Consider the following 14,300-nt stretch of genomic DNA (forward strand, 5'->3'; position numbering starts at 1 on the left):
GGTATTAAGGGGATTGGTTAAGGGGGGCATCTTTCATTGTATATATTTATATAGAGAGTGTGTAGAGGAGCTGTATAGTTTTCGATATGATGAAAACCCTTTATAGGTTTGTGTTGTATGTTTCATTGCTTGCCTTGGTTTGTTTATAGTCAAAGGGATTGCATATTTTGGTTTGTTTATCAAATACGCTGGCATTTCTTATAGTTAACACAGGAGGAATGAAGGAGAAATGATCAATAGCAATCTTCTGTTTACATCTTTAACAAGTTATCTGTCTTGTGGAATCCAGGCTAAAAAAAAAAAAAAGACTTGTGGGGCTTCTAAAGGCATTCTCGTACTCAATTAAAATCAGTAGCTTGTATGACAATATTTTCTCTGATGTGGATGAAAATTGTTCACACAGCTAATCAATTTCCTTGTCTGCAACGGGATAAATAATTTCCCTTGAATATAAAATGAAGCAGACAAAGAATTGCCGCAGATGATGGCAATTCTGTAGCAATATGCTGTAAGATAAAAGCACGCATCACCATTCTTTGTCATCTTCGCTTTGCTTATTATTGTTATTATCGATGTGTGATTCATCCGTCAGTTTTTATTCTGCATATGATTAAGTGCTTGAGAGAAATATGTACATGAGTCAATTTTAGCAAAAAAGATGAGTGCAAGCTACGGGCCTGTTTTTGTGCCACTGCAGATCTCAAAGAGAGAAAGAGAGAGAGAGAGAAAAAAGGATAATATGCAGTTGAAGAAAGACGAAGCCGTTCTCAGCCGAGCAAGTGAACTTTTAAAGTTTTGAAAGTAAGAACCAGCTGCGAACAAAACTGTCGCAGTAAAGTGTGAGAGACGAGGTGACACTTCTAAACCTTTGCTGCAGTTCGTGCCCTGCTGTCTGTGTGAATGCACGTCACTGTGTATAGGTGTGTGGGTGTGCAGGCTTTAGTTGATAGGCAGCCTGCCAGTGTTTCTAACTACACATCAGTACCACTCTGTACCCTCCACTCTGATCCACAACACTAACCCTCCTCTCCGCTGCCACTGTGCCCCTCCCCATTAACACACCCTCTGCCTCTAATGGAGTTCACTGCACACCACTTCCCGCCTGAGCATGCGGGAGAGAAGTGCAGCTAATAGCGGTTGCACAGTTGGGATACATGGGTGTGAGCTGGAGTTAATGTATGCCACTAGAGCGGTGTTGGCAGACGAGATCGTGTTATCTGCTGCGGTGTGTTCGAGCCCAGCCCATCTGTACGGTGACATCCTTCATAAATGAACCAAGCTGAGCAGTGACGGCTGTCTCTTAGCTCGTGCTGCAGTCCTGGTGCTGCACTGACACCCATGATGCATGTACAGTATCTTGTCTCTATCATGAATAGTAAAATAACGTGCCACGTTTGTGTATCACCCTTTGGGCTTCTTTCAACATGAGCTTGACAGGGAGTTTGAGTGAAATTGGTGGAAATGGGCATATGGTGCACTTCCTTTCATTTTCCCTTCATTCAGCACTTGAAGGATTGAAAGCAGGTGTTTGTCAAATCACATCATTTCACGTCTCTGATTCAGACTTTCATATTCCATCTCTTTTTTTCTTTTATTACAGCTCAATAATTTAAAACAATAAAATGGACCGAGCTTAATTCCTGTTTTCTTTTTTCCCAAAGGAGCTGAGGCCATGTTTTCCCAGCAGCCACAGGACCTGGTGGTTGTTGCAGGCCAGCCCGTGACGTTACCATGCACTATACCTGGTTATCATGGCGTTGTCCTGTGGATCAAGGATGGCCTGGCACTGGGGGTGGGCAGAGACCTCTCTGGTAAGTAGACTGTAAAAAATAATTTATTTCAACTTTACTGACTCGAGTCATCTTGTTGCCTTGACTGGGTTAAGTAAATTCAACATGAAGTGTCAAATAATTTGAACTCAAAAAAGATTTTACAGCAAAGTCATTTTTTGTTGGGATGGCGTTTAGTGACCGTGAGCGAGGAGGGAACACAGTGGATATGAGAGCTTGATGTACACTAAGATGTTGCATTGAAGGAACAGGCTGTCTGTGCTCCACATGGCACAGACCAGCTGGTTATGCTCCATGGCAATGTCTGCTGTGTTGTCTGTCCATAGATTGAATATAGAGCGGACAGAGTGGCACCACTATTAACTTTTGTACAGTGTTGAAGCCAAAATACCCCCATCACAGAGCTGCCATTGGTAGCAGTTGTGCAGCCAGAGTCTGCACATTTTTCTTTTGAGAGTCTAATCTCTTTTTGGCTATCCTTCCGAACATATTTTACAATCTATGAAAAACATACACAAAAACAGCAGCTGTCAATCATCATCAAATGTGACGTAAAGCCTTGTTATTACCTACAATAACTAATAAAAAGGATAAAAAAGGAAACTTAACAGAAGAAGGAGAACATGGATGTGAGAAACATTTCTACAAGATGTTTTATTATCATTATCATTATTTTTAAGTTTGACGACAGCCCATTTGGATTGAATGGGGAGATAGATTTTTTTTTTTTTTTTTTTTTACCTATACTGCAACCAGCCACCAGGGGGAGCAGTTTTTGTGGCGACGTCACTTTGAGCTAATCAAGATGACTTCCAATTTTTGGTCTTAACCCTAACCCATTAAAACATCTTATTTATTAGCTTTAACGCTAACGCACTGTAAAAAAAAAACAATGTTGAGTCCATGGCTCCACGCCCTGTAGAGCACAGATAGTAGGTCCGTGCCATGAGGAGCACAGACGGTCTGTAACCTTCTTAGTGTAATATATCAATGTGTTCCTTCCTCACTCATGGAATAAAAACCCCATCAAAACGACTACAAAAAAAATGATTTATGTGGACATAGATTTTTTAAGTTGAAACATATTTTGTAGTTGAAATGATTCCGACTCATAATCATGTATTATCACAACTTCAGTAATCTTTTGTCATGCTGACTTAAAATGAAAGAAGTAAGAGCAACAAATGTACAAAACCACTTTTTACAGTGTCACCAGTCTTTATCCTCTTTAGCTTGTCATCCTGTATTTCTCCATCACCCTCAGATGCACCTATTATCACAACAAATGACAGCTTTCTGTCATTTAAAGTCTCTCCAAACACACATCCTCACCTCATTGCAAAAACCCATCACCCTAACAGATGGATAAGGGACAACTCTTAAGGTTGTGTGTCGAAAGATGAGTGTTACATCACAACTGGAACATAGAACATAAACAAGCAGAACACTCAGAATCAAAAATGAATTTATGTCTCTGTGATCAATGCATTTTTCTTTGACTTTGTGTTTGGCAGAGGAGCACAGAAATCTGAACAGAATGCAAAATCAATAGTTGCACTGGTCTTTCTCTGGTGCTTCAGGCTGCTAAATGGCTTTTTGAAGAGTAGCTGGCATCCTCTAATTACACTGCACCTCATGTATAATTGCCTTAATTGTTTAATTTGGAGAAAAAGTGGCTACTGCACTGCCATTTAGTAGCCTGTTGTTCAACCAATCAAGGGTTTATGTATATTCATGACCTTGATGAATTTCAAGGAAACACATCACTCCTCTAAATAAACATTTACAACCTTTTGAAGCACTGAGCTGCTGAATGAGAAAATCCATAAAAGCCTCCATAAAAGTAGTACGCCTGCGTCATTTACTGAAATGATCATTAAATTCTTCCAAAGCTGAGGTCCATTTGAATCTGTACACAGCGCTCGATACACAGAGGAATACATTACTCAATAAAAGGCACAGCCTCTGTTTTGAAGCCTTCTATCTGGCCGTACACACCAACCTCTGTGCGACCACTAAGAAAATCCAAATAATTGCAATTCAAGACACAGTGACAAATATTCAACAGCAGCCATTGCGAAAAACACAAAGGTCCCCTTTGGAAAAGATGATTAAATATGTATTTCACTTGAGATTGGGGGTCTCTTACCCCCTGACCTTTAGCAAAGGCTCTAAGAGGCCCTCCCTGTCACCAGTGTGGTCTGTAATTAAACCTCAGCAGCCGACAGAGCCCCTGTAAAGCCGTGCTGTTCCCTCCTTAGGTTCTTATCAGGCCCAGGGGAAGATGGAGAGGTTGCAGTAAACAATGGTCCTGCAGCTTCTGAGCCTGTTTGGGAGGAAGATGAGGCAGACAAGGACAGTAGGATTGTTAGAGATGGAGTTAGAGAGAAAAGAGACAGAGAGTACTGAGCTACGCGGGGTCAGAAACAGAGCAGAAACACGGACTTTGTTTCATCCTCTTTTTATTGATTTAACTAGAAAGGACAATCAAGATATAATCTCATTCCAAAAATGGCCAAAGAATGAGGAAGGGATGGAGCAGAGAAACAGAAAGAACATCGGGTCACAGCACTCATGGGAGCTACAGTAGAGTAACCTTTAACAACCCAGCTGTGAATGCTTCAACAGTCATTGACTTTGCACTAATCCCGAGCTCGGCCTTCCCCACCGGCGATTCTTTTTTCTAAATTTTCTGAAGTGTCAGACCCATAATGCAGAGCTGCAGAGTGTTTTCCTCTCATAAACCGTTTAAAAATGCACTTTTGTGGAGGAATCGCTGCATGCCTGGAAAAGATAGGTAGAATCAACAGTGTGATACAAGCAGGGCTGAGTGCCTTCTTTTGAGACAGATGAGACTTTTTCAGGATAAAGCGCTGCACAGCTGTCCTTTTTATCACCCCAGCCTACATAAACAAGCAATACACGTGGCAGTAAAAGAGTGATGGTACATCCACTGCAAGATGTACACAATGAAAGGAAAGTGGCAGCTGTATACATAAAAAGTGCAACGAATCAAATGTTGCACGGAGCATTTCAATAATATAGGTCTGCTTGGCTATTCATAGAAAGAAGCTGCGTCGGCAACGTTGTGCTCCGCCTGGGACCTGTTTCCATTCACAGGAGCAGTGATTAAACCCAGAGAACTCTTTCACCATTCAGCGTGAGAAATCACAGCACAAAAGCCAATGATTCCTATCTGTCTCTGAATTTCCTATTCATTCCCTTTTGTGTCATGCTTTTCCACTCTAATTAAAGAAAAGTAAAGTAGCCCTACAAGCGCTCGAAACATACCAATCAATGCTATGAATATGCATGACAGGGGAATGTATCTGCTATGCATGATGATAATTACAGCAGACAAAGCGGTTATAAGTGAGTTCTCCCATGTGCACACAGTTAGGATGGGGGAGAAGTGTTTGTATACATTATGACGTGCACTTAGGTTGGAGGCAGATGAGCTCTTGAGCAGAGATTTGATGGAGGGAAGCATTTAGCAGACCGTCAGCAGCAAACATGTGGCACTTGCCTCTCAGGAGAGCATATTGAACACCGGTCACCTGTTCCCAGCTGTAACCTGTTTCCATCCCCTTGTGGCTACACTGTGTGAAACATGTGTTAGGTGAGTGCCATAAATCACCTGGCTATGCCTTGAGTGTCTGTATACTTATGCACACACACATGCACATAGGCCATTGATCCAGCCTCAAGACAAATCCATTTCCCCCTGATGGATTCATTACTCCTTAATGGGTCTATTTTACATTGTTTGCTTTGGGTAACACATTGTGTCTTTGAAATCTGCTGAGACCTAAGATCAATGGTCCTTTCTAGGCACACATCACATGTGCAGAGGTGATTGGTCTTCTTGTTGGCTATTATTACAGTAGGCGTATTGACAAAATGCATGATCAAGGTGCTCATGAGGTGGCAAAAACAAATTACAGTTTGCTTCGGTTGTTTGAATATCAGATTATGAAATTCATGTCATTTACTGTCCACCACGAATGCAAATGACTCCTGGATCCAGCTAATGCACACAGATGAATCTGGAGGAGAGCCATATCCTCACACAGCAAAATTATTCCCAGTTCGCCCGAGGCACAGGTGAGGTAATCAGCCAAATCTTCTGTTTGTGTAACAGACATTTACACTGCGTAAACCTAAGACGTGCAAAAACAGAACTGTATTTTGGGTACATTTGGTCCCCGAGCTTGGCAAGATAAGCGGTTCTCTGGGTGGACTGGAGTCAACCCAAGGTCACATCATTCAGGATGTGCAATGATCATTACCCTTGTGATCCACAATGGCATTATTGCTTTGAATCTCATCAATGGACATACAGTTAAAGCGAAATGGCTCCTCTGGGTGACCTTGCTCCCATAATTACGCGTCCTTCATTTTAGGCATCATACTAAGCATGAAAAGATAGAAAGCATCTTTTCAGTCACCGGTCATTAAAGTAATCAATGGAAGCTCTTAGTTGAAACAAGGTCTCTGTTGCGTGTACAGCTTTTCTCCCTGAAATTTTCTACACTATGATTTCTAAAAAAAAATACACAACACTGACTGTAATAAAAAACATTACATGAGTCCAACTTATTTTTTAACAAAATATTATTAAGACTCGTTTAAAATGTAATGGTAATTAGAAGTTGAAAAGGTTGAAAACATAGTTTTTTCTCATTTGGGTCAACAAAGAAAAAAAAAGAGATATTAGTCAGATTTTTTTATGTGATCAGTTCACACATGCACAAACAAACCCTGATCTTCTCAGAGCTTCATCCACCTCCACAGCATTTGTGGGCAAGTCCACACCATTGTTCAAAAGGAATTTTCAGTCAGTTAAAGTAATGTAACTTTTTGAATAAATCACACACCATATTTCTAAGAACAGGTTTCCAAATTATTTTTCTGTGTTATATCAATTTGAAACTCTGCATTGCTATCTTGATGTAAAATTTGATGTGGCTGAAAGCAAATCAGTTCAGTTTCTGTTTGAATTGTGCGTCTGACCTTTGTTCCCACACTGAAAAATCAAGGTGTTGATCCAATTTAGTAAAATGATTTGAATTGGAAAAACATCAATATTTTTTTTTTTTTCTAATAATTGTTTCATCTTGGACAAACAAAACAGCCACATGTGCTTAGAAATTTGATTCATTTCAAACAGCACCTTGAACAAATCTGACTCAAAATTTAGCCAAGCTAACCTTTAATTTTTACATTTTAAATGAAATAATCTCTGTAGCCAAACTTAAAAAAATACTCCTTAATATTTTAAGAAAACTGCATTAGCAAATTAGCAAAGTCATTTTTGTTGTGATGGCGTTTTGTAACCATTAGTGAGGAGGAAACACGGTGGATATGAGAGCCTACTGAACATTGAGATGTTACACTGTGGGGGGCTCAGACTATCTGAGCTACACATGACACAGACCACTTGTCAGTGATACACATGGCACAGATTGGTTGTCAGTGCTCTTCACGCACGGTTACCAAAGGCTGCTACAACAAAAAGTTAAATCAATTGATGCAGACAAAACAAGAAAATCAAGTTATTACAAAGAATGATGTAAGTTGCATCAACTCAAAAAAATATGTTAGTTAAGTTTTGCACACTTTAGATCATTTAGTTGTATTAACTTATGTTTAAGTCAACGTAACTTATTTTTTTCAAGGCAATGAGTTTCCTTTTTTTAAGTAGTGTCAACTCCTAATGTTTTACAGTGTGTCCTTCCTGAGTCCTGGCGAGTTACACCAAGAGCCATCTACAGGCTTCAGCTTCTATTTTTTTAGTCAGCTTCCCTCCCATTTCCACTTACAATGCTTATCTTCTACCCAGCTGTAATGTTTATGTTTGGGCGTTCTTTTGTCCAATGTGTCCTCCCACTGTATAGACCCTTATGATTAAAGGCTACGTGTAGGAGGATAGCTTAATCGGCTGTTACTCGCCCTACCAGCATAAAACGTGGCCCACTTCATGCTCTATTAAAGGCAACTGGATTCAATGAAGCAACAGTCAGTAATTGGACTTAGAGCATATGATGGGTTTTTGAGCCAGACAGTTTCAAGGACATGAAAGCTGCTTCGAGGCTGCCCAGTGTGTTATGTTCCTTTTGGGTGCTAAAACATATAACCAGCCTGTAAAAAGCTTTTAAGTGAAAGGACGTTGTGTTTGGGGAGCTCTGAAGCGAATATGAGTCATTGGCTTCCTGTTACTGAGAAATCAATATTTTACTCCCCAACATTTGTTGGCAGTAACACAACAGTTTGACAGTACTGTAGTGATGGACTTTTTTAGCGAGGAAATGACAAACTTGTGAGTGTGAGAGGTGAAGTTTTCTTTCACGGAGCACAAAGCTGAGAGAGTGAGGCTTTATTAAAAGTCCGGCCCTCTTCTGCAGAGTACTCCAGTTAAAATCCGTGTTTTATCGCTGACCAATGTCTCACACTGGAGGGAAATGCAATTTTTAGCAGAAAATTCATAACACTTTCTGAAGTGCATCAGTTTCACGAAGAGACATTCTCATCTCAGTCCAAATCCTGTATCCCTGATAATTAAAAAGATGGAGTGAGAGAAGAAGTAAAGGGATCTTCAGAGACAAGCAATTGCTAAAGCTTGAGAAATACCCCATAAAACTACCCATTCTTCTCTCTGCTTATTTGCCCCAGTGGAGAGATGCACTCCACAACACACTCTCAATGCATATTTTGATAATGGTTGGGGGATGTCTTGAAAATCTCGCTTGACTGGTGCAAAATGCCCCGGTCTCTTGATACTGGTCTGCTTTCTTGCATTATTAAACGATAAATCATTTCAAACAGCAATGCTGAAACAACTCAAATATAGCTGCTCCTGTTGGTGTTAGCAGTAAAACATTTTTCTTCAGGATGCATCCTCCATCCTAGCGCAGCTCATTAACATCGACCAGGAGTGCTGTAAAACATGAATGATCAACTTAATATTTGGACATTGGATGAAGTACATAACAGCAAATGAATAATTAAGAACTATTTTAATTATCCGTTAGCAGAGCTCAGTATTAGGTAATATTCTCAGGGTGATATGTTTATTTTACACTGAAGATACATGTTGTCGTTTGAGTATGTTGCTTATTTATTTTGATTTGCTCTTAAAATGCAAATATTTTTCAATGACAGGTTCATCCTCTTGCACTTGGCAAATAAGCAATGTTTTGAAGGTGATTAAAATGCATAAATGTGTTTGTGCTGCAGGCTATCCTCGTTACACAGTGATTGGCGACCACGGTTCAGGAGAGCATCATTTGCGAATTCAGCGTGTCGAGCTGATGGATGATGCAGTGTTTGAGTGCCAGGCCGTCCAGGCCGCCATGAGGTCCCGTCCTGCCCGTCTCACTGTGCTGGGTAAGTCGGAATCAAACACAAACACACAAACACTCCAAACAACACCAGTTTACCAGCCAACCCCCTTCTGTTACCAAGGTGCAAAGCTGCTCATGGAAAAGCTTCACCGGCATCACTGGCTTTTCACACTCATCAGTTTTTCATGCTATTGTTCTCTCGGCTTAGTGTGTAATATTTGATCTTCCATTAGAGTACTCCAAGGATTCGCAGTGTTTTGTTTTTGTTTGGTTGACTTCCACAATACATGTCCAGGTGTTCGGAGGGAAAGGAGGACAGTGAGCTCATATGCATCATCTCAAATACTTCAAACAAATCTGCACCTCTCCAGCCTCAAAACTGAGCAGAAGCACTACCCGAGCTCAATGGGCTCCTACAGAAGTGGTTCTTCACAGCAATAAGTGTTTAGGCTGTGTGCCAGGTTACACAGGAAATACAAACAGGGGCAGACACTTAACATTTTCATGAAATCTTTGTCTAAACATGACACGATTTGGCTTTAATTTATGAGACAAAAGTACGGTGGCTGATAGGTATCAGCTGATTTGCAAAAGCAACAACACAAATGCAAACTCAATAACACGAAAGCACACACCACAACAGGAATGCAAAAGCCACAACAGAAGTGCAGTCACAACGCAAGTTAAGAGGAGAGTTTTCCTAACGGATAAAGAAAAGTTGTGAAAGTAGGCTAAGTATTAATTTTCAGTATTCAGTCATAATTTTTGTGTTTTTTATGGCTTTTGCATTTGTGTTGTGTCGCTTTTGCATTTGTCTTGTCACTTTTGCATTCATGTTGTAGCTTTTGCATTTGTGTTGTCGCTTTTGCATAAATGTTGTAGCTTTTGCAGTTATGTTGTCGCTTTTGCATTCATGTTGTAGCTTTTGCATTTGTGTTGTCACTTTTGCATAAATGTTGTTGCTTTTGCATTTGTCTTGTCACTTTTGCATTCATGTTGTAGCTTTTGCATTTGTGTTGTCACTTTTGCATAAATGTTGTTGCTTTTGCATTTGTCTTGTCACTTTTGCATTCATGTTGTAGCTTTTGCATTTGTGTTGTCACTTTTGCATAAATGTTATAGCTTTTGCAGTTATGTTGTCGCTTTTGCATTCATGTTGTAGCTTTTGCATTTGTGTTGTCACTTTTGCATAAATGTTATAGCTTTTGCAGTTATGTTGTCACTTTTGCATTCATGTTGTGGCTTTTGTATTTGTGGTGTCGCTTTTGCATCTGTGTTGTGGTGTTTGTATTTGTGTTGTCATTTTTAATTTGTTTTATGGCTTTTGCGTTTGTGTTGCAGCGCTTTTGCATTTGTGTTGTTGTTTTTGCATTCATGTTGTGGCTTTTGCATGCATGATGTCACTTTTGCATCTGTGTTGTGGTGTTTGCATTTGTGTGTTCTCTTTTGCATTTGTGTTTTGGTTTTTGCATTTGTGTCATAATTTTTGTGTTTTTTTATGGCTTTTGCATTTGTGTTGTCGCTTTTGCATTTGTGTTGTTGTTTTTGCATTCATGTTGTGGCTTTTGCATTCATGTTGTAGCTTTTGCATTTGTGTTGTCACTTTTGCATTCATGTTGTGGCTTTTGTATTTGTGTTGTCGCTTTTGCATATATGTTGTAGCTTTTGCATTTGTGTCGTCGCTTCTGCATTCTTGTTGTGGCTTTTTGAATTTTTTCTGCGGCACTTGCATTTGCAATTTTCTCTTGCATTTGCGTTTTTGCTCTTGCAAATCATCTGACACCTGCCAGCCTCCATTCAAAGGACTAAAACCAACATGGAGGAGATCCAGCAATGATGATTGTTGATGTTTACCATACCCTCTGCAGAGTCAGTATCAGTCAGATGTTACAGACCCTTACATTAACTCCCCTCCTCTGCATGCAGCCTCCATTTTCATTATAAGTGTAAGCTTGAGAGGTTACTGCTTCTTAATTAAACTGTGTTGGGTTATCATTCATCGTTGCCATTTCTGCCTCATTGAGTGGCACTAGTGCAATCACTGGCTCACTCCTCTTCCTCGGGCCCCTCAAACTTCTCTGGCAGCCTTTTCACAAGCCACTTCACTCATGGGGAGAATGAGGGAGAAGAAATGAGAAGAAGAAGAAGATGAAGATGAAGAAGAAGTTTAGAGAGAGGAGTTGCTGCCACGCAGTTTCCCCGGCCATGAGCGAGTGATCAGCCTTATTGATTCAGTCTAATGAAAAGTGAAACTAACGATTTGCAGGGGGAGAAGGCAGCAGGAGGAAAGAAAAAAGGGGAAGACGAATGGTGGTGTAACGTTTCTCTGGCTGCCAATACCCCTCCAAATGGATATGAGTGAATATTATAGATATTTACACCAAGGGCTTAAAATGTACACTTTCACACCATTCAACACTGTTTCCTACTTTCCCTTCACATCTTTCAAAGTTCAGCTGCCTTAACCCGGCGCCCACAACAAAAACTGCCATTTAATCCCAGTGTCAAGGAGCAGAGAAGAGTCACTGACAATTTAAAGTGTTTATCCTTACTCTGGACAGCAGCAAGGTCATCTGCGCTGGATTTCATCAATTTAGCCATAAGACGAGATTCAATCGAGGACATTCCTGGTTTCAACAATACCACCAATAACGTTTCAAGCCAGGTTTTTTTTTTTCCCAGCCTGACAAGTATCCTTGAGAGTTTCCATGTCTATGAAACTGCAATTTCATTTGAGAGCAGCCCCATGAACAAGCCAACAACTGCCACACAAAGCTGATACAAATAACTCTTGTTTTTATTTCAATCCTCTTGACGCTTTGGTTTCCTGAATTGGCATTTCTCACAATGACTACTCAGAGTGTAAAAAAACAAAGGAACAATGCTTGACTTTGGACTGTATGCAGCACGCAGCAGCAGCAGAAAGTGCAAATAAGCCGTGAGTGAGGGGAAGCCTTTATTACCTATTGGGCTGAATGAGGGTGAGGGAGTTTATCATTCGTCACCATAAGCCTGAATAGAAGGTGTTTGTTTAATCCCCTGCCGAGCTAGCTGACTCCTGAGCACACTGCCAAGAAGAACTCCAGGCTGACACACACACACACACACACACACACACACACACACAGTAATGGAGGAAATATATGCAAGGCCTGTGTCACTGCAAACTCCAAGCTGTCAATTTACTTGCCAGCGGTGACAGAGTGTGTCTATTGACTTGGAAGACAGCTACGACCCCACACACCTATGTGCACACACCAGAGAAATGCATAGACATAAACACAATGCAGATCCTCCGAAATCTACCCACACCCGGCAGTCCTCGCACATACCAACAGCCTCACTTCTCCGAGCTGACAGCAGAATAAATCTACAACTAAAACCCTCCATCTTTCATAACTCAATATCAGCCCCAACTCCTGCACGTGCCATATCACAGAAACTTTCCTCCTTGACTTTGATGGGCTTGGAAGTAGCATAACATAAATATTTACTGGCACACAGATAAAAAAAAACAACCTTCTCGCTGCAAAAGAAAAGAAACTGCACTGATTTTTTTGTTTTCTTTTTCTTTTCATGTCATAAAATTGTCCTTGTCATACCGTCTCTTTGAGACATTTTCAGATTTGCCTCCCTTAACCTGCACATTCATAAGAAAGTGTGAAAAGAGTTGATGAATTGTGTCTAATTTCATTCACAGCAGCTAACAATCTAAGCGCAGCAGTATGAAGGCATCATTAAACAAATAAATGTTTAAACAATTTCTTTATCGAGGAGTTAGAAGCTAACATAACCCCTCTGAGCATTTTCATGGCTTGCAGGCTCACCCGTCTATGCCAAAGGAGAGTCAAGGTCTTGTGAATTAGTCATGAAGGGAGAGAATGGAGGGTTTCAGGTCCAAAAAAGACCCCTGAGGCTAATTATTTCCCTTGCAGTGCGCTGGCATGGCTCCAGACCTTTGCTCTAATCTTTTACCTCAGGTCTGGGACTGCTTGAACAAAGAGAAGGGTGATCACCGTTGTTTGATTAAGGTCTTTGGCTGAAAATCTACTTCAAGGTGTTGTGTGTTTTTACATATGCAGAGTCTGTCAGAGAGTAAAAATGGTAATGCGGTGCCACTTTTTTGACTAACTCCAAGCTCCATCTCTGTCACGTTAATCTTATTTTGTTCTTGACTGTTTTTCTTTGGTATGTCCCAGTGAATCAGTCATTGTTAATGCAGAGATACCGACTTTATTTACATACTTAAAGACACACGATTAATGAAGTAAAGCTGGGAGCATTTGTCAGGCTGCTAAGTTAAAGCAATTTTTCATTGCAGAGCTTTATAAAGGTAACAATGAAGATCAGTGAACTCATTCTTAAGTCATCAGGTAGAGACACACTGCTCCGTCTACATCGTTCATGAAGAATCTGTTATATAATTCATTGAAAGTCCTTCATTAGGCTTTATTGCAAGGGCAATAAAGGTGCAATAACCTTGTTTTAACTTTGGGCTGCACCGTGGAAAACGAATAACAATTACTGTTTAACTCCCAATCTGCCTAGTGAGGGTCAAAACGGTCATTAAATCATGCTATCAGTGTCTGACAGGAGTGGGAAACTTTATTTTTTGAGTTTATGAAATAAAAACAAGCTACAAAGCTTCATACTAAAAACAAAGAAATATCACTTCACCAAAAAAAAAAAAAAAAAAAAAAAAAAAGAGGGGGGCTTCAACCTTGCATTTGCAAGTGCTTTTCTATTGTTTCTTATTAAACGTCTAGCAAAAGCGCACTTGCGCCACTAGAGTAAAATTATAAACCTGATTAAAATGTCTAAGTGCATATGTTCGGAAAATCTTCCAATATTAATTGTGGTGCTCAAATGATGGAGAAAAGGATAATTATGTTATTGCTGTGGGCTGAACGTCTTTAAGCCTGATTTATTGTTTGTTTCAGTTTGAACCCTCTTTCCGGTTCATTCCATCTTTAAAATGAAATCTCAACTTAAAAACTTCAGAGACCTTCCACACAATCTTTCTGAACACATAACCACTGTCTGACAAACATAATGGATGGCATACCGTCTGAATGAGCCATTGTGTGAAAGATATTTGTTTTCCCTTTTCTGCATTGTTAATGTTTTGGACCCTTGCTTCAGCAACAATTTTCATGTAAACACAAGC

General features: G+C 40.2%; 1 protein-coding gene across 13 annotated transcripts in view; it reads left to right on the forward strand.

The window, feature by feature from the left end:
- The window catches only part of kirrel3b (kirre like nephrin family adhesion molecule 3b), a 232,834-nt gene that overhangs the window by 136,924 nt on the left and 81,610 nt on the right, over window positions 1-14,300 (forward strand). For all 13 annotated transcript variants that reach the window (XM_074679700.1, XM_074679701.1, XM_074679708.1 and 10 more), the window contains exons 2-3: window positions 1,662-1,811; window positions 9,027-9,176. In XM_074679700.1, the coding sequence (XP_074535801.1) occupies window positions 1,662-1,811; window positions 9,027-9,176 (300 nt within the window). The remainder of the gene's footprint in view (window positions 1-1,661; window positions 1,812-9,026; window positions 9,177-14,300) is intronic.

This window comes from Halichoeres trimaculatus, unplaced genomic scaffold (genome assembly GCF_033239565.1).
Source record: "Halichoeres trimaculatus isolate MK-OKI-2021-1 unplaced genomic scaffold, fHalTri1.1 fHalTri1_scaffold_9, whole genome shotgun sequence".
Taxonomy (NCBI): Eukaryota; Metazoa; Chordata; class Actinopteri; order Labriformes; family Labridae; genus Halichoeres; species Halichoeres trimaculatus.